Here is a 23045-nt window from a genome sequence, read left to right as displayed (position 1 = left end):
GACTCTTTGTATCACAGAAATTAACAGCACTGGGAAAGAAATGCCACTGAGCCAGAGAATACCTTTAAAGTATATTTATCAACAGAACAAAGCTGCTGTTTATCCATGTTTTTTCTTTCCCCCCTATGCTAACACCAAAAACTAAGAAAGTACAAATAATTCTGTCTAGTTCTCATCCAGTTAATAGGTCAGTTCTTTAAAGTGCTTTGGCATTTCTTCCCCAACCTATACTATAAATCCCAATAATCATAACCAAACTTTTGTGACATAAACTCAAAAAAGCATGTGGGCAGAAAGGTGAAGATCTTTATTCACAGCCCTGTCAAGGTTTGAAAGGGCCAGCAGCACGGTATGTGCTGGAGGTGGCATCTTAATTTCCCAGCAGTACCTGGAATTACTTCTCCTGGGGACTGAGACTCATGCAGGGAGCAGATCTGTCAGATGCGCCAAGCCAGCACTCATAGCCGATGTGCTCCCAGGTGCACTTACAGTCCTGCCACTAACTTACAGACTAAATAACCCACTCGCATGCAGTCTGCTACTCCTGACTCATCAGGCTACAGCTGATCTGGGCTGTATAAAAACAGCCCTGAGGGCTTGTGCTGATTGAATAAGAAGCCAAGTCCTAGCAGCACCTGCATCAGGATATGGTGGAAGTAATGAAGTGTCAGCTCATCAAGTTAAGATATTACTGTCTTGAAGACATCTCAAAGCTTTAGTGCACAATATACCATCAGCTCTCTGTCCCACATTATCTAAGACAAACAGTGATAATTTAAGGAAAGCAATTCTAGAGAGGTGAGAAGAGATTCACCTGGGTTAGAGGTCTGCAAACTTTATGGCGGACAAATTCGAAACATTCCAACAGAAGGGATTCTGTTTTGCCTTCTGAAGGAAGAGACACTTTTTGCAGGACACTCCTTTATTTTTAATTTTAATATTCTAAATTTAAGTCCTTTGAGAAAAGAAGAATAAAAGTATATTTTAGGGAATACTAAAAAATCATACATTTTTAGGTAGCTTTGTCTCCTTTCTCATCCTTTTCTTCCCATACCAACCCCCATCAGCTTTTTTTTTATAATAGGAGAGGAATAAAATATAAGTAGAAACATGAAATTAGTGCAGAAATTAGTGTACAAAAATCATTTTGGTGGTAAATCTAAGCCAAATTATTGGGGAGGTGGAATCTACTCCAGATAAATATTCATTATATTTAACTGAAAAGCTTTCATTGGAAAATAAATTGTTTCCCAATGGAAAACCTGTGAGTAGAACAGTTTGTGGGGTCTGGTGGTATGGGGGTGGTGTTGGGAGGGTTTGTTTCAGCTTTTTGGAAAAAATAAATCAGGCAAATGACATTTTCTAGCCAGCTATGTTTTGCTCAGATCTATGAAGCTCAAGCACAGAGTTTTTGCTTTTCTTCCAAGACTGATCATTGACATCCTGAGTGACTTTCATCCTTTCCCTGCATTGGTTTAAAATTAGTTTAATGCCTACTATATTATGAAGCCCAGTTAATTAATGTTTGCCCAGTGCTTGGTTACCATCTTTTGAAAGTCATGTAGATGGGGAGTTGCTATAGATTATTGCTTTGGTTTTTCAGGAAACGTGAATCAGCCCTGTTTCTGACCACTTCAGAAAAGCAAAGTACATGCTCAAATAAGCCATCAGCTCTTCACTGTTGCTCCAGTGAAGCAAGAACTTCACTGGAGTTACTCTTCCCCTTCTGAAGGGAATGTTTAGAAGACACATAATATTCCTCTAAGTTTGTCTCCTAGCAAAAGTATCTTAAACATGACCCATTCAAGCAATGTTTTACACGAAAATAAGAATCCTCAGTTCACTGTGTATTTAATTGCCCCCAAGTGTAACAACATTTTCTGACTGCATATATGACATGCCTGAAACACCAATGCTGTGATTCAGCTGTTAACAGAGAGGCAGAATACAGGGCCTCTGAAAAGCTTCAGAGTGAAAGCATCACTTCATAAATGCATGCAGCAGTAGATGAATAAAAATAAAACTTAAATTGTCCAAAGAGAGAATGCCAGGATGCAGCTTGGCACAGGCAAAACGATTAGGATATGCTGATGAGCCCCATATGCCTATGAGCATTGTACATTGTATTAATTAAGGAAGAATAAGTATCCACATTCCCTGTTGCAGGATATTGTGAAGAATCACCCTAGGATAACATCTAACATTCTGGAAATAAATTTGTTGCTCAGTTTATGCATTTTGGAGAAAGGCACGGTGAAAAACTAGTTTTATGTCACAAACCTTTTGTGACAGTTGTTTCTTTGAATTATAGATGCTGAAGAGAACAAATAGCTTATTTCATTCTTTGACCTTTAACCATCAGCCAGAAAAAGACAAGAGAGAAGGGAACAAAGAAGAAGGGGAAGGAGAAGAAAGACAGAGGAGAATAAACTACTCTGTTCTGGACCAGCAAACATAAATGTATTAACATGCCTCCTTGCCCCCAAAATATCACATTGAATTAGGTACTGAGAGCAAGATGCTCATTTGTCCCAACATCCACAAGAGGAAAAGACAAAGAGGCAGGAAACAAAAAGGATTTTGGCAGAAGACAGATATGCAAAGAGAGGCTCTGTCTGTAGGAACAGCAAGTCTGCGTGGCTGTGACGGGTAAAAGCAACAGTGACAGGAGGTCTGCAGATCACCATGTGTCTCATGACAAGATAGGATTACATTCAAACCAGAAGCATCCTCACAGACAGAATGGAGAGGATATGAACAAAATGGCCACAGCCACTTGTGAGTCTCTCCATTACCAGTGGAAGAATGACACTGTAGCAGGGGAGATCAGAGAAACCAGGGAGCTTTTGTGGGTTTTCTTCCAAGTTAGATTTATGCACAAACAATAGAGAGACAAGAAAGCTATGACTAGACACACTCCCAGCTGTTCACAATGGAAAAGTCCCAAAGCATCCCCATCCTCAAAGCATTACCCTTTTCAAGTTGCAATGGTCAGGGCAGAATGCTGCAGCGGGAGTTTGTGCTACTCACACGTCAAGAAGTAAAGATGTATGGTCAAGCGGTAGGTAATCAGAGAGTTTCTCTTTGTTGAGCTCTTAATCTGTTGTTACAGATGAGCAATAAAAGGAAAGAAAAGTACAAGGCTAAATGAAAAGTAATACTCCACTGTTTTCTAGCCTCAAGGCAAATTCTAAACTGTCAATGCACTATTCACATCTAATGATTTGTAGAAAGAAAAAAGAAGAAACAAAATCAAAAACAATTCTGGAGAAACTACAGTAGATCCAGAAATGGCTTCAGGGAGTCACTATTACAAATTGCCCTTAAAATCAAAACCTGAGAAGCAAAAGTATTGTGAGCAAAACCTAAGAATGTTTCTGCACCCTTCAGCCAAAAAACTGGCAGGGTTTTTGGTTTATTTTTATTTACTTTTCTTCCAATAAAAAGTGGATTTTCTCCTATGGGAGACAACCCAGATCTACTGACTCCAGCTCTGAAGTCTACAGGTATTACTTATTGTTTCCTAAGCCCATGCTGGCAGTCACAGGTCAGTATGTTTCTTTCTCAGCCACAGAACTTCTGATATTTCACTGAACATGGAAATCTGTTTAGTGTCTACATCCTATTTTATCGCCTTCTGCCCAGTGGAGGACAATTATCTGTGAGACAATTACAGAGCTATGATAACCACTGCTATTCCAATTAGCTTACTACAAATATGCAAGTGAAACAGCCTCACTCACTGGCTTCTCGCCCTTGTTCTGTATATGAGCAGCAAGAGACAAGTTACTGAATCAACATTATTTAAAAGAACCTGTAGTGCAGCTAATAAGATACTCCTTCCCGCTCTTACATTCTGATGTAGCTTCATGCTTGCTATGCTTAACAATAGCAGAATTAAACTCATCTCATTTTACAGAGGAGGCTCAGGGGAATGCCAGGGAACGAAAGGATGGGTGTTTCAATTTCTTCTCTTGCCGAGAATGAATTCTGCCTCATATAACTGCTGATGAATTGTCGTTTTAAGAGAGTTTGTTAATTTCCAACAGGCAGAAGGCATAAAGAGGGACCTCCTTATCTTTAATGGATGGTATTGAGACACAAATGGCTCATGTTTAAATGAATGCAGAAACATCTTGTCTGCTTTACCATGATAAGACTGTTCTTTCTGCACAGCATGAGTTCAGCTCCTTCTGTTAAATAAAACAACTGTTTTTCTTCAACTTGATGGCACCAAAACTTCCAAAGGTTCAGAGGCTGAAGTCAATTCAGAGAAATTAAGTGGAATTTACCTGGGTCCTTCCTGATTCTTCTTGAGAAAATCTACCTGAACAGCTTTGATGCATGACAGAAAATCTAGTTTCGAGCAGAAATGATCCCTGATATCACTGATGTACTTGCTGAGGATAAATTCTCCATTAGATTGCAATTTTCTCCATTGCAAGAATGCTTCCAGCCTCAAAAACAAGAGCTGTAAGACCCCCTACATCTCTTGAAATCCAAGTAGGCCATTAGGGATGAGGTCTGGGGCAGAAGTGAGGCTGGGTCCAGGAAAGATGCTCGCTCCCTGATGCCAGCAGGTGCTTTGCCACTGACTGAAATGGTTGGAATATTATGTTCATAATCAGAATATATAAAAAGATCATTCCTAAACTTCTCAGGACAGTGGTGATTTTTAAAACAACTACCAAGGGTTTCTTGTTCAGTCATCTTAAAACAAGAGGAGTTCTCTCCCACACTGAAAATTCACCCATCTGTGCAGAAGCAGAGAGATTACTGTGGTATAGAACAAAGGCCAAAACCTAAGCCAGATCCCACACAAAAGTGGGAGTATATTCTTTGCTAGCCAAAAAGCACAAAATATGATACTACTGGCAGCCTGGCAGCCTAGTTTTTGATTAGCTTTGCCAAGCTATGACAGTATGGGAGATCCCCATATGCCTCAGAGAGATGCATTATTCAATATAATAATTAGAGGGCTGGCTTTCATCACTGCTTCCTACAAATTATGACAAAGAATTACTCTGGGACTGTTACAGACAGGCAGAAATTAATTAGTGCTAAAGTTCACATTCATCAGGGAGAAACAGGATGAACTCAACCTAGTCAGGTCACATGAGTCTGCAGTACAGCATTTAAGCTTTCAACACCAGCATATGAAACACAGCAATGAAGTCTGGACATTTTACCTCGTAGCCTGTTGCATAAGAAGGAAACAGATCCTTCCATCATCCACTGTCCAGACAGGTATGGCATTTGGATCCAGTCCAGGGATCAATCTTACGTGGTAGAAACACTGAGCAAATTCCTCTTTAGACGTTTCTTACTAGTGGTTTATCTGGTCTGCTCCATTATCAGACACTTTGTCAGAAGAGAGTGGGGGGACTACAAAGTTAAGGATCCAAGAATAGCAATGGAAGAAATAAGAGATGAGACTGCCCTCTGGGACATAATAAAGCTCACAGATGAGAGACCAAAGCAAAAGGCTTTTTTATGGCTAGAAGCCCTAACCGCAGTATAATATGTGATATAAGCATTAAATATAAAAGCAATGAACAGAAATATTTCAGCCTTTACTTTTCCAGTCTTGAAAAAAAAATAATAAAAAAAATCACTGCCAGACACAGTACATTAAAGTCAGAAATACAGCTAAACAGCACAAATTGTACTAAAATCACAACAAATCACAAATTCTAAAAGCCAGCTAGTGTATGTGTAAGGACAGTTACATTAGTGGGGAAGGGGTAATCCTTCCTTCTGAAAGATATACTGTGTTTCTTTAACAAAAGGAGGTTAGATAGAAAAGTTCCTCAAAAGCAACTTATTCCAAAATTGCCCTTTCAGAGCATATACACCACATGTTGAAAGAACTGCTGTCATCGCAGCCAGAATTTCAGTGGCTGTATATGTATTGTGAGCTTGTTATCATGTGGCTCTTGCGGTTCATTTATTATGTAGTTAATGGGTTTTAAAGGAGAATTTAAAGTATTTTAAATTATTTCCATTTATATCCACACACAATCCTTGTAGCCAGTATGTTACTTTAGTTTTCCTTGCTAAAACATCTTTGATCCCAGGGAGGCTGATTGCATGGCACTCACAGGACTTTGTGAAAAAGTCAAATGCTTCTTTTCCTATGAAAGCAGGCAGTAAGGAGAGAAGCATAACACAATAGCAAAGTCAGGCAAAGAACACTCTGTAGGAGTTTGTCTAATGCATCAGCTACAATTTAGGGTTTACATTCACAGTACAAGAGACTAGTTATATCTAATCTCCTTTGTAAAATGATGTCATTACATGAAGTGTAAATATACACCAGAAACCCAAATATCATTGCTCTTAGTCTCAGGTAAATGAGAAAATGTTCTGTAATACTCCTCCAGTAATGTACTAGGGCTTTTTCTCCACCTTCTCCAAAGATGGTTTCCCACATCCAGCTATTTGCATCAATCTGTCACAAATTAGTTTAAAATAAAAATGGACTGTGCTCAGAAATGGAAATGGTAGTCTGAACAGTACACTAACCGTAGGCACAAAGAGATCACATGGGGTCTATTTGTCTTCCACAAAACAGTCCTGCAGAGTTTCCCAGAAACTGAAAGTGAAGGATTTTGCTGTTCTTGGGGTCATTTGGCTGTTTATACTCTTACATATCCATGAAATCTATCACAGCCTCCCTGAAAGAACACTTAGCAAACTGTAGTCGAAAAACAGGATAGGATTAAGCTTAGGAAAAAATATGGACAAAAGCAAAATATAAACTTACAAACATTTCTCAAACTTCGGTGATCACTCATATCATATCATTCATATGATTCACACTATCACAGTGATGAACATGTATATTATAAGCATACTGAACATCTAACTTGGATATTAGGGACTAATATCTGCTCTAAATCACAAAAGATCAGGATGTGAATAGGGGCCAGGGTGTCTTTATGTTGCCTTTATCCAGGCACTTTGTGTCAGACTGCACTTTTTCCCTACTTTAATTTTAAAAGATCATATACTGCAAAAGGAAATTCTAATCAAATTAAAAAATCACTTTTTAAAACATGCAAAAAATGTCAAACATTTCAGGTCTTTCTTTTGTTTCATTTTTTGAGAGAAACATTTTGATAATGTTGCCTTCAATTCTGAAATATCTTTATTGACTTCAAACTTTTTCAACAAAAATAAATGCTATTTCAGCCAATAAACAGTATCCAACTCCGTATCCAGCTTCCATTTCTCTCTCTGCCATTGAGTTACTGTATAATAACAAGCTAGTCAACTACTACCTAATGTCTGGAAACATTAAATATCTATAGTGCTAACTGCATTAATTGTAGGCACACAAAAAGAAAATAAAATCCCTAACCTCACAGTTCCTCCACATGCCCATCTTTTAAGTGAAAAGGAAAATAAAATGGGTTTTATTGTCACCATGGTATTGGGATCTTTAATTAACTAATGTGACCTTGCGAGGAAACCTTTCAATTTATTCTGAGAACTTTTAAGAAGGTCTCATGTCTCCTCAACTCCTATTACAGAGCTTGAGGCTAGAGGTCATACTAGGTCTTTGGCCTAGTACATAGAGTTCATGGTCGTGGTAGCTTAAGACATTCCAGATATATATTAGCATTACCCTCTGGAAGAAAAACCTTTTCCAGTTGTTCCCACTGATAGAGAATGGGAAGCAAATCCCTTAATAGAGGCAAATGAGTCATTAGCCCACAGGAGCCTACAGTAATAGGTCCCTGTTCAGTTCTTCATGTGAGATCTACAGGAACAGCCACTGGGTATATGCCTCAATAAAGCTATAGGTGGTGTTATCCTACAGCTGCCAAACTGGAATTTTTCTTTTTATCCACAGCTCCATCTATAATATAGTTTTAATTCTGAAAAAAAACTCTAATTCAGGATTACTTAATAGTCAATTTGACATTTACAAGACTATGTTTTCTTAACACTAAACTTGGCTGCAAAAAATTGGGAGAGGTTTCCCCAGTACTGTGCAATGACACCATCTGTCAATGATTAGTGGGATTTACAGGAGAGACCGGCACATATTTGACTAACCATTTCACTGCTGGCAAAGTAGACACATAAAGGTAACCTTAGCTGTATCCAAAGGTCACTTCTGGAACTGCTGCTGAAACAGTCCAAATTGGCAGTGGAATTAAAATTATCAGGACTAAGGTAATAAAAAGAGACACAAACCTCTGCCCATCTGCAGATACAAACCCAGATCATAACCTTTTGAAACACTGAGATAAATCCCTCATCTTCTGCTACATTACTCTCAAATATCCAAACCAGTCTTCCCTATACTCTTCATGAAATTCAAGCTGCAAACAAACAAAAATACACTGGCTAAATTTTATCACTGTTCCCATCCAAAATCATGATAAAAAGGACTGAGAACCTTGCCTTCAAGAGGCAAAACTTGCTGGCTTATGCCCCAAACAACCGTGACACAAACTCCGTAACTCCAAAGCATACCCTAAATGGATGCCCAGCCCCTTTCACTGAAAGCACAGCCTGTTCCCCTCTCCAGGTTTTTAATCCATGGAGATCAAAATGATTGTGGCTTGCATTCATGGATACCAAAACAACCATAAATCTGGTCGGTTAACACAGAAAGACAAAACATAAGGTTCAGTGAGGGAATCAGCAGTGTATTCGAGAACTGCTTGTTATACTACATCACATTTTTCCTATTTGCAGATACAAACACTGCTCCTTGAAGCCGTGTCCTATTTTCCTCCTCCTGCTGTCTCTCCACTCTTGCCTTGTTGGTGCTTTTCCCCAACTTTCATCACTAGTGCATATTTGAGTGTCTTTTACCGACTAGGCTCATCCTGGGCACTGACTTCAGAGCTCAAAATTTCCCCATAGCCACAAGAAATGATGTGAAGATTTCTCCCTCTCTTCCACACAAATTTGTTTTCCCCACATTCCCGCTCCCAGGCTTTCACAGAATCACCCAAAGTCCCAGAGAACGTGTTTAAAAATATATAAATAAGAGAGAAAAGGGTAAATGTCTAGGTGTACCAGGCAAAACAAAAATGGAAAATGGTCCCACAGGCACCACTTTGTATCCCCCAGTGAAACATGAATGAGTCCCCCAGCAAAGAGCAGCCTGAGGAAACTGCTACATTCCTACAGTACAAAATATGGACTGTATTTTTTATATCCCTCCACATGACAGCACAGGTGTCTAAGTTAAAGTGAAAAAATACAGCCCAGAGAGAGCTGCGGAAATGTTTTGAAAGAAAAGGACACTGAGTAGGTCTTTAACAAACTTTGCACCCATGCTGGTTCCAGTTATCTTTAGTAATTTCAGAGTGATGAGTGATCTGGGAATTTCTGTATCACATTAGCGTAAGTTCCTATTTCCATCCCTACAGGATCCTAAGTTATTAAAATCTCTGAGGCCAAGGCACGTGGGAGCCAAATTTGGATGCCTGTACTCACATCAAGTAACACATTCTGTTCAAGCTCTGCCAATGCCATCAGTGGGTGTAGCTAAAAAATGAATCACTACTACAGAAGTAGAGATCTCAAATCCCAGGTTTTATATTTGTAAGTGGCCCAGAAGAGAGTCTCAGCTCACGCACAGACTTTGAGCTGGTTGCAGGAACTGATGAGAAATATCCCATAAACTGGAGGACAGTGACATCCATACAGGATGAGAGCACAAAACTGTAACCCAGTGATTAGCACAAAGATCTGGGACTAAGGAAAGAAGTTGAAGGCAAGATCCAAGAATCAAAGCCACAGATCAGTCCTGGAGCTTAGGACTTCATTTTTGACCACTGGGGAGCCATCATGGACACCACCTGCCAGAGCTACAGCAAAACGCAGACTGACCTGCGTGCCCATGATGAACAGAGAGGTCTTCCTTACTCTGCTGAGTGAAAGTTCACATTCCAGCCTCATGAGGTCTGATACAACCGTAATTTTCTCCTGGCCTTCAAATGTCTGTATCTGAGCTCTCTCAGGGAATGTATAATTACTTGGAAAGGTCTCCCAGAGAAAAGTAAGACCTCTTCCTGTCATGCTGCCTGATCCCATGAACCAGGTGAAGTCTACAGACTTCACAAACCCATTCATGGCAGCCTGAGAGATGAAAGTCATGCTTTGAAGGCAAAAACGTTTGCGAAAGTCTGCCTCAGATAAAGTCAGCTGCATTCAGATCAGATGAAGACTGTCCCATTTGATGAAGGATGCTTACCTGAGCCCCTACTAATAAACAATGCAGAGAAGCACAAACAAGCAGCTTGGTCTCTGATTTTAGCGTCTTCCTATCATTATAATTTAACCTTACCTGGAAGATTTAATTAAGAGGTTTAGTAATGCAGGATTTGATAGGCTGGTGAACTCCTCAGAATAGTGGCTCATGTCCCTTAGAAACTTACAGCTCTATCTACTTTCTCCCTCTTTCATAGCCTAATAAAAAGAATCACCAAATTCCTGAAGCTAGTATTCTCCTTGCATTTCTTTTCCTGTATACATCTGACAAGCCAGAGCTTGTAAGCCATCACAGTCTGCAGCTTTAAAAAGAAAGAAAGAAAAAAGGAAGAAATCAGCTAAGGAGAGTTATCACATTCCAGGATTTCAACACCTCTGACCCCTGCATCACAAATTGGTTCAAATCTTTCTCACTCTGAGAAAAAACTAATTCATTCTCTTGGAAAATTCATTGTCAGTGGGACAATATTTCTCAGTGGAATAAAGATTCCTAGGTCTATGCCATACGAGTCTTAACTAAAGAAGACTTCTACATTTTCTAAGACACATAAAACAGACATATTAACCATTACTATATGAATGTAGAAAATAAACCACAGCACAGCCTCTCCTTTAGAAAGCTTTTCTGCTTCATTCCAATTTATTTTCTAAGAAAGCCTCTCCCCTAAGCAAAATTGTACTAAAATTGACACATTAACCATTATTATATGAAAGGGGAAAATAAACCACAACACAGCCTCTCCTTTAGAAAGATTTTCTGCTTTGTTCCACTCATTTTCTAAGAAAGCCTCTCCCCTAAGCTTACTATTTGAAGTGTAAGATACAATTATCCATAGGAGCACCTATTCTACCCCTCAGAAAGTTGCACCTGAAGAGGAGCTACACTCAGCTTTTTCATGTGCACCCTGCACAAAATCAAAGGATTTAGGATAGTTGGGTCAATCAACCACCTGCCATAAGAACATAACCTCCTTTCTTTCACTATGGAAATGTGAAATAGTAACGTGGTCAGAAAAGATTCTAGATCTTTGATACATTTTGCAGGACCCTACAATTTCCTTTTCTCTATGTTCAAAAAACTTCTTATACTGTCCAAAATCCATAGGTACACTAAGGGAAATCTTCCTTGATGTCAAAAAGCCATGTTTGAAATGTGGGAGTGTAAAAGTGTTTAAAGAAATTTGCTGAAGGACCTAGGCAATTTGAAAACCCCATGAGGTACCTGTCTCCATTGCAAGGTGTGGAAGTATTGCAGGTACAATCTATAGATATTTTGGGCCTGAGTGTCAGATACTTTTAATGGTGTGAAAAAAATTCTATGATAATTTCACTCTAAGATATACACACCATGCTCTGCAATTACCAGTCAATTCTTAAAGTCGTCCAAGTCTTTCTTATTTTTACTGTTCAAAGTAAGAGTCTCTTTTCTTTAATATTATGACCATTTTTGGCCTTAAATACCAGGCACTTCTTTTAACTATTCACAGATTCTGCCAAGCAGCCCTTCTATGCACACACCATCATCAGAATGTAAAAAGTACAGCATTAAGAATCTGATTCAAGCCCCAATCCTCAACTTAACTACAGAAGAATATTGCTGGGTTTTCTCTTCTGCACTGAAGTCAATTCTTGGGCCTTCATGGAGGACAGAAGTTTGGGAAAGCCACATCTGCAATAGAGGAGCCTGGAGACAGGAGCCAAATTTGTTTAATCATCTTTTTCCAATTTTGGAAGCTGACACTTGGGAAACGGAAAGGAAGATAGTCACAAAGCAGATTTTTAGCAAACTGTTTGTAGATTCTGGGCTCCAGTCAGTAGAAAGGCACTGGCTCCTCAGAGAGTGATTCAAAGCAGAGCCTGAATCACCCTTTCCCCCAGCAGTTGCATAAGGAGACTGGTCAAGAGCTTCCAGCTCTGCAGACTTGTAGGCTAAAGTAGCTCTCAGAAGGGTCTAAAAGTAGGAGGCCTTATGATCATAACTCTGCCACTGAAGCATTGGGTGGTTTCTCTGTCTTACTGTAAGTAGGTTTTACAAAGAAACAGAAGTTTTGCACTTATCAAATGACTTGTAGTAATCTGTACAAGACACCACTGTTACCAGACAAGAAAGATGTACAAATATGGACACTATAGCACCGCCATATATATACTGTGAAGCATGTAATATTGATGATGACCAAAAGCAAGGTTAGTCTTACTGTTCTTAATTAACTTAATGTTCAGGTAAAGCAACCAATCCCTTTAAGCTAGATGCCCTTCTTGCCTCTGTGATCTGCTCAAAACAAACAAAGCCTGAGGGCACCACTCACCAGTAAAACCTGTTTGGAGTGACCCGCTCATGCATTAGCTGCCATTTTCTTCCAAAGTCCATGGAGCTGTACAGCTGAAAAAGAGAGAGAGAGAAAGTTTAAGCTTTGAGGAAGAAGAGGAAGGACTGCTGCTAAATAAAATATCCAAATCGGCTCAGATTAAAGGACAAAAATGGATTGTCCAGCATAATTATCGATCAGCCTTGTTGCCAGGAAAGGCTAATAAGGCAATCTCCTCCCCTCATATTCAACTCAGACTGAGCTCTTGTGACTCAAAAGCAGGTTGGCTCTTCCAAACCTTTTCAAGCACTTTTGTGCTTCCTGATCTCAGCTGGCAACACGTTCACTTTGGCTACCATATGACAAAGCTGGCAGTCCCCCTGGCTTTTTCAGCCCAACAGGAAGCAGGTGATTGATGACATGTAAATACCTAACATTAAACAGAATCAGGGACAAATAAGATCAGTTGACTATGATGTGATAGGTAGTGGCTCCATACTCAAGGTCATTTTATGGTGTTTATTACTTCTCTCTTCTGTGTGGGAAAGAAAAGGAAATTGCTCGTAATTTATGTCTTTTAAGTTCAGAACAAGTTCTAAATTTTGAGATAAGTTAGAAATTAATCTGCTCATTTGTTAAACATTAAAGATAGTGAAGTAGCTCTTCTCGAAAGCCAAATTTGCAATATTATCATAATTTTGAGTCCTTCTGGCTAACAAATGGCACAGCTGTTCCATGCAACTCCACACTAAGTCTCGGACATAGGTTTACTTCATGCAAACTCTGCTTAATGCCAGAAACACCGTTCTCCCCATTCTCCATATAATTAGTTTACTACCCACAATCTACTCCCTCATAATCAAAGCATATTTAAGCTCCTTTTCTTCAACTCTGAGAAAGTACGGTTCTTCAGAAAAAAAAACACAACAACTTTGAGAAATAACAACCCTGTTTTACAATTAGAGCACAGAGGAATAAATAGCAGGCAGTGTTTGGAACAGGATTTCAAATAAATTTAATCTGAAATAAATTCTGGCTTAATAAAACAAGGTTTGATTGCAGCCTAAGGAGGTAGATAACAGAGCTGGAAAAGTTAAATGTTTGTAATATCCAAATTTAGGTCCTTAATGGGAAAATGATATCATTTGAGAAAAGGTTCTGCATTTGATTTGATTTTGAGTAACTGGATTTACAAGTCAGCGGCAAGTCCATGTTCAGATTAGAAGGGTTCACAACCTAGCGATGTGTATTATGGCGCATTTATGATGGATGGCTAACTGTAACTGGGAAGATAGACTATATGTGCTCACACTGAATATTAAAGTTTTCTGAATGGGCAGTATATTTGACCACAGAGCTTCCACCGCCACATCAGAGCTGGACCACAGAACAATTTACAGAGGTGATTGGAAAGGGCTGTTTGAGCAGTGTCCAAAGCCTGAGGCAGCCAATTAATTCTTACCATGTTTGTACTCAACTACACAACCAAACCACTGTATAGCTAGCAAAAGGAAACAAAAACTGAAATTCAGACCTCATCAATTATCTAATGCAACTGGTACATGTAAAGACAAAAGACTCAGTCCTTTGCATTTGTGCCATGGGAAGCCCAGTTTCTGCCAATGACAGCTCAAGCTGAATAAGGCACATGAGGGGAAAAGAGTTGGAGGCAGATATCCTCCAATGTTCCTGTCAAAATGGGCTCCAGTTATGTAGACTTAATTCCAAACAACATTGATGGGCCTGTGGTAAGAAATATTAGGAAATATTCTGTGCCCCATGTTCTACGAGAGATCAGACATGATCTGAATTTCTGATTTGGCTGTAATTGGCACTGTCGCTAGATAAGGTAAGATACTGTACTAAAAGCCCACATTACCTGGGCTTCCTCTGCTTTGTTAGTCAGACAACCACAGTGATAGTTTAAAATAATATAGAATCCTTTGACCAAAAAGGAATTATCTGTAGATACAAAATAAAGCTTAGACTGACTGATGGTAGAAGGATTAAATTGAACTTGTAACCTTTAGGTGATTTTGGATAAAGAGATAAGGAGGATATTATTCATTTCAAGAACATTTATTTATTTATTCACCTACTTATTCTAGGCATTCACTTTGAATTTTAACCAGATGATTGAGTCTTAAAGCTGTATAACAAAACAATTCCTGAAAGGTCTCTCTGGACCAGTTCACTTTTCTAGTATTATTTACAGATGCAAATGTTAATGTTGAATTACTAAATAAAATATACAAAAAAGCATTTTCTAATATGCATTAAAATTGAATATATATATATATATATATATATACACTTTCTGCTCATCTCCTTTAGAAGAGATAACAAATTTAGCAGCAAGTACAGCAGATTTCAATGGAAATTATTTTGGCCTAAGGCTGAATACTAAGCAATGGAAAGAAATGAGGTTTGTTTGGTGCCAAGATCTTCCCTTTTTAAAGCCCTCCTCTGGCTCTTTAGAGATGAGTAATCTCTGGCATTTTCTCCTACCATAGCATTCTAACACATTGGTTCAAGAGGGATGGACTTAGTGTACCATGAGGGTGTACTGTGAGAGTATGCCTTTTCTGCAACCTCCTTATGTTATCTGACCTACTCTAATAAATGAAAAATTAAGACCATTATGGGTCTTTATGTTTGTATGGGCTGGTCTTGTGCCTTGATGGTGCTAGAGTCGTATGCAGAGGACTAGACTAAGGAGCAAAATCCAAAACCTGGCTCGAGGCAAGGGTGACAAAATCCATATTTTAACATGAACTCAGAATCCCACATCTACCACAGAGGCACCTCAGTAACACAGTCACAGCACTCAGTCAATCCCAGCAACCTCTGCAGCTATTTGAGCAGACAGGTACGAGGAGCCTCCTAAAAGCTAAGGTGCTTCTGAGAACAAACACATAATGTTCAAATTCCCTACTGAGCCCAGGTGAATGATGTTTATGTACCCTTGCAGCATGCAACAGGGTTTTTTACTAGGAATGACTCTATAATCTGCTTGCCTGCAGACTGGCATGAGACAGTGCCACAGGGCAGATGGGATTCAGGAAAGTGAAGGGGTCAGCACTGCGTGTCAAGTAAGTCTAACTTTTAATGTGCTCTCAGGCCTGAAGAAGCATCTAAATTATTACACTTAAAAGTATAAGTCCAGTCGCACCAGCAGGATCCAAGAGCATCTCTGCTTTCACCCCTGGTTTTGGGGTCACATCAGTTCAGCAGTACAGGTGCAGTCTTTGAGAATGGGTACTGAGCACTGGGGACAATCTGCCTATGCTCAGAACCTGCTTAGGCCTAACACTAAAAAAAGGCTGTACCATTCATGCTCGCAACATCTTGCAAAACAGTGCTAATCCGATTGTAGTTCTGCTTGATAACTGCAATAATGTACAAAGACTTCTCTAAACAAGCAACATATATCCTGCTTCTTTGGGTAATGAGGCAGGACTGTTAACAAGGAACATCAGGCCCAAAACTTTGTCTGACTACTCAGAAGAAAATGGGCAGTAATTAGGTAAAAGGTACTTCTGGCAGGGAGCAGCCAACCAACTCAAGAAACCCACTAACTCAAAAGAAGAGAAAGACTGAGCCTGCATGCCTGATTGCATGAGAAGTGAGAGCGACCTTTAACCAATAAGGGGTGGAATACTTATTAACAAGTTGTATCAATGGACAATAGTTTCTTTGTTTGTGAAAATGTGTAAAAGTTGAAAATTATAATCATCGGGATGCTTGATTTGTGAAGACTTCCACTGAGCACCCTGCATAGAATAAACAATGTCTCCTTTCTAGACTAGACTCTCTTTGTTTAGAAAGTGCCAAATCAGAAACACTATCAAGAAGGTAAATAGCAAATGTTTACCCAAACAGCATCACAATACTCCACACTCAAGGGTGGTAGCACCAGACTTATCACATCCACCAACACAGTCCTATGTTTTACCAAGAACACACAATTTGTGTGAGGAAAGACCTTGGCAACCTAAATGATATACAGCTTTATTTCACCACAGGCCAGAACCTTAAGTCATGCTTGTCTTGCTCAGCACAACACTGAATCATAAGGATATTACATAGCACAGGCAGATTGCTGCTTCTTCAAACTCTAAGAACACTTGCAACATTTTGCTTAACACTGGCATTCTTCCCAAGATAAGCAGCAAGCCCCTTGAAGAGGAAGTTTTATCCCTGATGTCAGACTTGCCACAGACATGTGCGACTGCCAGAAAGAGCTGGAAAGGAAGGAGTTATACACGCATGCATGCATGCACAGCATGCATATGAAAAACATCCCCATGCTCTTGTAATTCTCCAGAACATATTCTCAGGGTGACAGATCCTGCTGGCTTGCTTAGATGATCTTGTTTGGGGCTGGGTAATTTGTTTTGAGTGGTTTATTTTCGCAAAGAAAACTAGCAAAAAACCCCAAACAAAACAAAAGGATGCTTTTACTGAAGAAGACAACTTCCCTGAACTGGCACAGTGTGAGAAACTGGCCTGCTTATATCCCACTTACGGAAAGAGGGAAGAAGAATGAGCAATGAAGGAAAAACATGGAAACCATTGGAAGAAACTCAAACCCCTAATGTTAGTCATCAGTGTCTGAGCTGGTCACCAAGGCTCATTTTTCAGACAGGCAAGAAACAGGCTTGGGACAAAATTTCCATACTAAGATACACTTCTAAAATGCCTTACTATTTATGCCTTGGAAACCTCCATTTCACTCCACAGATGATTCAGCTGAGATTGATTTCATGTTGGGTTCCCTGTTCTCAGGTTGACCTGCTTGGTCTTCATGGGGGAAGCAAGCAGAAGAATGAAGATTCAAGGCAAGCTGAAGAAAGGCCAAGCATACAGTGGCTTGGGTACACTTTACCACAGGAAGCAGCACACTGAAGATGTCATGTATAGATTGAAAAGCAATAGACAATGGACTAAAGAAATTCAGACAGATTTGATATTTATAGACTTCTGTGCTCAAAAACAGAAGAAGAATTAGGGCATCAGGAACATACATAAAAACCTTATATCCAAATAAACTCAAATACCCTTTGTAGCTATGAAATCAGGCCTAGTGGCCTGAGCAAATATCTGGTGAGAATCTCAATAGTTTCCTGTCTGCCAGCCAACCCTGGGGCACAAATAATGATGTCAGATAAAGTGAGGAAGAATACCTGGACTATATGCACTTAAAAGAACAATTCATCTATTAGAAGCAAAATTTTGCTTCCCCCAGAAAATACATCCAGCTGATGATGGAAAGATGTATTCATATTATTCCAGCAGTGTGAGAGTCAGCCTAGTGATAATAACTAGGCAGCAGCTGACACATGGTAGCAGGATGGAAGAAGAAGGGCAAATTAGCCTGGCCTGCCATGTCCTCAGAAGAGCATGATCCCAAGCTGTAGCTTGGATTGCTTACATGAAAAGATGGCTCTGATCCCAGAAAAGCACAAAAGCAAACTAACACCTTCTCAGCCAGAACTGGTGGGAAAAATCTACAAGATGTGTGGAGGGTTCCTGCCAAAAAAATCAAACTGTGACAGAAGAGAAATAAAATTAGGTCAACATTTCTGTAGGAAACTGGACTGCATGCAAGCAGGCTGCAAAGAGTAACTCAGAAAAGCAAGTCTGTTGCAGGGTCTTAAATTTTCTCTACAGAGGGAAAATGACCACGATCACTGGAAAAAAATTAGAGGCTTAGAAACAAAGTAGTAAACCACTCAGAAAACTGAAAGGTGTTTTCTTTACACTTCTGCGTTACTGGTTAAATTATAAAAGGAGAAAAGGGTGGCATCATTATCGTGTCAGAAAGTTCATTCCTAGAAGGAAAATGAACTGGAAGAAAAACTCCCAACACTTTTCAGCCCCAAAAGTATAGAACAGGGAAGCCAGGTCTGACAACTGCTAAAGATGACACATTACATGGAAGAAGACAACCATACACAACTGTGTTGGGCTTGCATGACAACGTTTTGGCAGTCTGGGGGGCTACAGGGGTGGCTTCTGTGAGAAGCTGCTAAAAGCTTCACTATGTCCAACAGAGCCAAAGCTAGCTCCAAGACAGACCCACTGCTGGCCAAAGCTGATCCCATCAGCAACAGCGGGAGCATTTCTGGGATAACGTGTAACAAGGGGGGAGAAAAAGCCCTGTGCAATGGCAGTCAGAGAGAGGACTGAGAATATGTGAGAGGAGAAACCCTTCAGGCACAAAAGTCAGTGAAGAAGGAAGGGGAAAAGGTTCTCCAAGTGCAAGATTCTGCTGCAGCCCATGGTGCAGGCCATGGTGAGTCAGGCTATGCCCCTGCAGCCCATGCAGGTCCATGGTTGAGCAGATATCTACGTGCAGCCCATGAAGAGCCATATGCTGGAGCAGGGGTTGCCCAAAGGAAGCTGTGACCCTGTGGGAAACCTATGCTGGAGCTTTGGTGGGTACCTTGCTTTCAGCCAGGGTCAACCCACTACAGCATCAAATTCAAACTGCAGTGAAAATGTTTCAGGAGATGACAGCATTTTTTCTAAAGGCACATGGGGCAGCTGAACACTTCAGGAAAAACATTTTGCAAGATCTGGGAATGATATTCTGTGTAGAATACATGGATGGTCCTCATACCCCGCTGTAAAGCAAGATCTTTTTTCCACACCTAAAATTAGACTTAAGAAGGATTTAATAAGGTTGCCCTTACTCAGGGAAAAAAACCACAAAAACAAAACAAAGGAGTCTGCACCATAGGAGATAACTACTCTAGCAAGTGAAAGGATATGAGTAATAATTGCATTTCTCCCTGTTCTTCTTTCATTTAAATCTAAAATTACACCTAACCCTTCTCGACCACTGTAAGGATACTCCTGACAGTCAGATCGATCTAGTTACTATTCTCTCCACTCGTGGAATTTAGACCAGAAATTCCAAGCTGACAACATACTCTTTTTTTCCTGCTTTATTTTTTCATCATTTGAAGATGGTGTCTTTTTCCTCCAGGTCCAGCAGACACTATCTTCCTATAATTCCTTATTCATACAAATAAGTAATCAGATCCAAAATCCCCAAGGAATTCAACTTGGGATAGTGTCCTGGGTTCAGCAGTAGCAGTCATTTTTCCCCTTCTTGGTAGCTGGTGCAGTGCAATGTTTTGACTTTCAGCTCGGGAACAGAGCTGATAACAAGCGATGTTTTGGTTTGGCCAAGGACTTTGTGAGCCTCATGCTCTGCCAGGGAGGAGGGGAAGCCAGGAGGAAGCAGAGACAGGACACCTGACCCAAACTGACCAAAGAGGTATTCCATACCACAGCACGTCATGCCCAGGAGGTAACTGGGAGTTAGCCAGAAGGGCTGGGAGACTGCAGGGTTGGAGGAGGTATCGGTCGAAACTTGGTCGGGCTTGGGGGGCGAGTTATCGGTCGGCTGGTGGTGAGATGATGTATTCTCTTCCCTTGTTATTTCCTTTATCATTATTATCATTGGTGGTAGCAGTAGTGATTTGTGTTATACCTTAGTTACTAAACTGTTCTTATCTCAACCCGTGGGAGTTCCATTCTTTTCGATTCTCCTCTCCGTCCCTCCGAGAGCAGGGGGAGGGCATTGAGCGAACGAGTTACCTGACTGGGTTTAAACCACGACAGATAGTAAACTCCTGAACAGCCAAGGCTGACTCAAACATTTCCATTCAATACCCACAACGCACAAGCATTTGCCCTTACTAATTTTTTCATTTGAGATGGCAGAATATTGTACTTTTCCTACCTGTCATAGTCCCACATGCTAAATCCACTTATGGAGACCCTCTACAACACTCCTGCAGCCATCAGTTGCCCTCAGCCACTGGTGTGACTTTGGGAGCAGAGCAGACAGTGAAATGTCACCAAAGCAGAGCAATAAAAGACAATGACAGAATTGAGAAGAACTGGGTAAGAAGACAAACAGGACAGATTTCATGTAGCCATGAAGACAGCAGTCAGTACTACAGAAACATGTCCTATTTCTATACCACATCTTCTGTCCTAACCTTCCTCACCTATCTTCCATTCCTTCATTTTCGAGGAGAGCTGGATACCCCTTGCCTTTCACAGCACCAGTGCAATGTTTAAGGTGTGGGATCTATGCAGCCCCCTATCTCAGCTGAGGCAGGACATGTTACTTGCAGCACAACAGGGCAGGACTCAAGTCTAAACTGCCTCAGTTGGGTGGCTGAAACTGGGTCAGGAGCAACCCTTGCCATGGGAGCAGCTGTGTTACAGTAGAAGCGTTTCTGGACCTTTAGAAAAGAGAAAAAAGGGCTTCTCACTCTCTTGTTATATGCTGCTGGGAATCACAATTCAGGTAAGGCATCCTTGGCAGCTCCACGTGAAAGAACCTAAAAATAGATCCTTCTTCTCAAGCCAAAGGATTTGTGTAGCAGCTGGTGGAGCTGAGCTTAGGAGAAAAACCTCTACCAGCACTATATTTATGGGCTTTGTCTACACACAGTTGTAAAAACTAGTAATTGTAATGAAAACAAACGAACCAGTTTATCTCTCTGCTTTGATTTCCTTTACGGGCAATTAAAGGTTGGATCAACAGACCTCATTACAGCCCAAGGTTCTTCTCTAGTATGGCACAACCAGATTAGGCACGGAAAGAGAACATGTCCACAGACTGCCACATGTCTGAAATTCACCAGAGCTGCTCATATACCTACAGATGTTGTAGAATAGAAAATTCACTGGAAATGGACTATTTTGATGAGAAATTGGTCTAGACATTAATTAAATACTAAATGCATTTTCATTATCTGTCTCAAAGAGGAAAAAAACATGTATCAGAAGCTGTGAGGTTCTATATGCATTTGAAAATCTAATAGTGAAATATTTTAGATGATGACTGGCAAAAGTAGGTCTTCAGACAAAAAGAAACTCAGATTTCACACTACTGTTAAAGGAACCGGCCAGGTATCATCTGCACAAAGCCCAAACACTTTGGAAACACCCAGCTTCATGTTGTAACTGTACAGCTCAACCCAGATGTAACTTACAAAGAAACCTAGTTGTTTAAGACAGTGCACAGATATTATGTTTCATGGTTTCACACTGCAGTTTGCTTAAACCTGATGCTCAAAGCAAGACTTGCTGCTCTCCGCTTCTCCACTTCATCTCCAAGAAAAAGAAGAAAGCAGATTAAACTGGTGAAAAAAGTCCACTAAAAAAACTTCATATTTCAATTTTCCTTAAGCCTAACTGGCACTGAGCATACCCAGCCAAAAATTTGCCATTTCTGCTGAGAGGACAGCATATCTTTTCCTTTTCTACCGTGTTGCTGGTTTGTAATGGAACAAGAAGTCCAGATACAGCTGCAACAGGAGCAGTGACATTAATGAGTGTCACTAAAGAAGTTAAGGCATGTTTCAGAGTCCTGGGTGAAAAATACCCTCTCTTTTTCCTACTTTCTCTCCAGCTCCAGATGTGCTGGAGTGGCTCAGAACCAAGGTGAAAAGTATTACTTTGAGGGTCTTTTTCTTAAACTGAAAATCTGGGGAAAACCATGTTCACTTCAGTCAAAACACATTTCAATCATTTCTAAATAGTTTAGCTTTAGCAACTTACAGTAAACACTATAAATAGAAATGCCATTTTGAGGGAAGGCTAACTTTTTTGATTGATTGTTTATTGCTTCATGACATTTTAAGCACTTCAAAATCATCTCTGTAGTCTTGGGAAGGGCTAAAGTTGAGCAATATGTTGGCACTGACCCCCTTCTGATGGGTGTTTTATTAACAAGCCTTATTAAAAATTACAGACATAAAAGGTGAAAAAAAAGCCCAACCCAACAGAAACCAAAAATCCCTACTTCCAGAGTCTGAGAAGAGATTGAGACTTAACAGATGAGGCAAGCAGCGTGCCATGCAGGGCGAGTTTTCCACATCTGCAATGCAGAGCAGAGAGAATAGAAGGGGGCATGGATACAGAATAGGGATGGGAAGGACAACACTGGAACTGTAAAGAGATCAGAACAGGATGGAGGTGGCACAGTTGCCTCCTGCTATCAGGATCTACAAGGTGCAGCAGTATTTCTTTGACAGGCATCCAATAGGCTCGGACAGAGGCAGAGGAGGGTTGCAGGCTGTTCCTGTTGTCCCCAGGTGCTGCTTCACTCTCTTTATCCCTAGAATCAGCTCTTAAACAGTGACAAAAGATTGAATCAGCTCTAATGGCTGCTGACTTCTCTCCCCAAGCCAGGCTGGGCCCTTACCCAGCTTCTTTCCAGCTTAAAAGTCATTAGGCAGCTTTTGGTCTGAGGTCTGTACTAACCATGTAGATAGAGCCAACAGTGAGGTGCAGGTCAGCCTTCACCAAGGAGAAATGTGCCCTTGCAGCTCAAGAGGAAAATCTTGCTTGCTCCTGGGGACTCCACACTGCAGCCCTTTAAAAGCCCCTTCTTACACTCCCATCAATGCCTACACTCAAAGTTTAACAATAAGGGGAAATAAATGGGAACCACATGTCTAATAG

General features: G+C 40.4%; 1 protein-coding gene across 1 annotated transcript in view; it reads right to left on the bottom strand.

The window, feature by feature from the left end:
* The window catches only part of SORCS3 (sortilin related VPS10 domain containing receptor 3), a 301150-nt gene that overhangs the window by 99081 nt on the left and 179024 nt on the right, over positions 1 to 23045 (bottom strand). The window contains exon 5 of the mRNA XM_062601930.1: positions 12549 to 12622. Coding sequence (XP_062457914.1) covers positions 12549 to 12622 — 74 coding nt within the window. The remainder of the gene's footprint in view (positions 1 to 12548; positions 12623 to 23045) is intronic.

This window comes from Pezoporus occidentalis, unplaced genomic scaffold, assembly GCF_034315485.1.
Source record: "Pezoporus occidentalis ecotype Australia unplaced genomic scaffold, CSIRO_AGI_Poc_V1 ctg73, whole genome shotgun sequence".
Taxonomy (NCBI): domain Eukaryota; kingdom Metazoa; phylum Chordata; class Aves; order Psittaciformes; family Psittacidae; genus Pezoporus; species Pezoporus occidentalis.
This window is presented reverse-complemented; position numbering and strand designations above follow the sequence as displayed.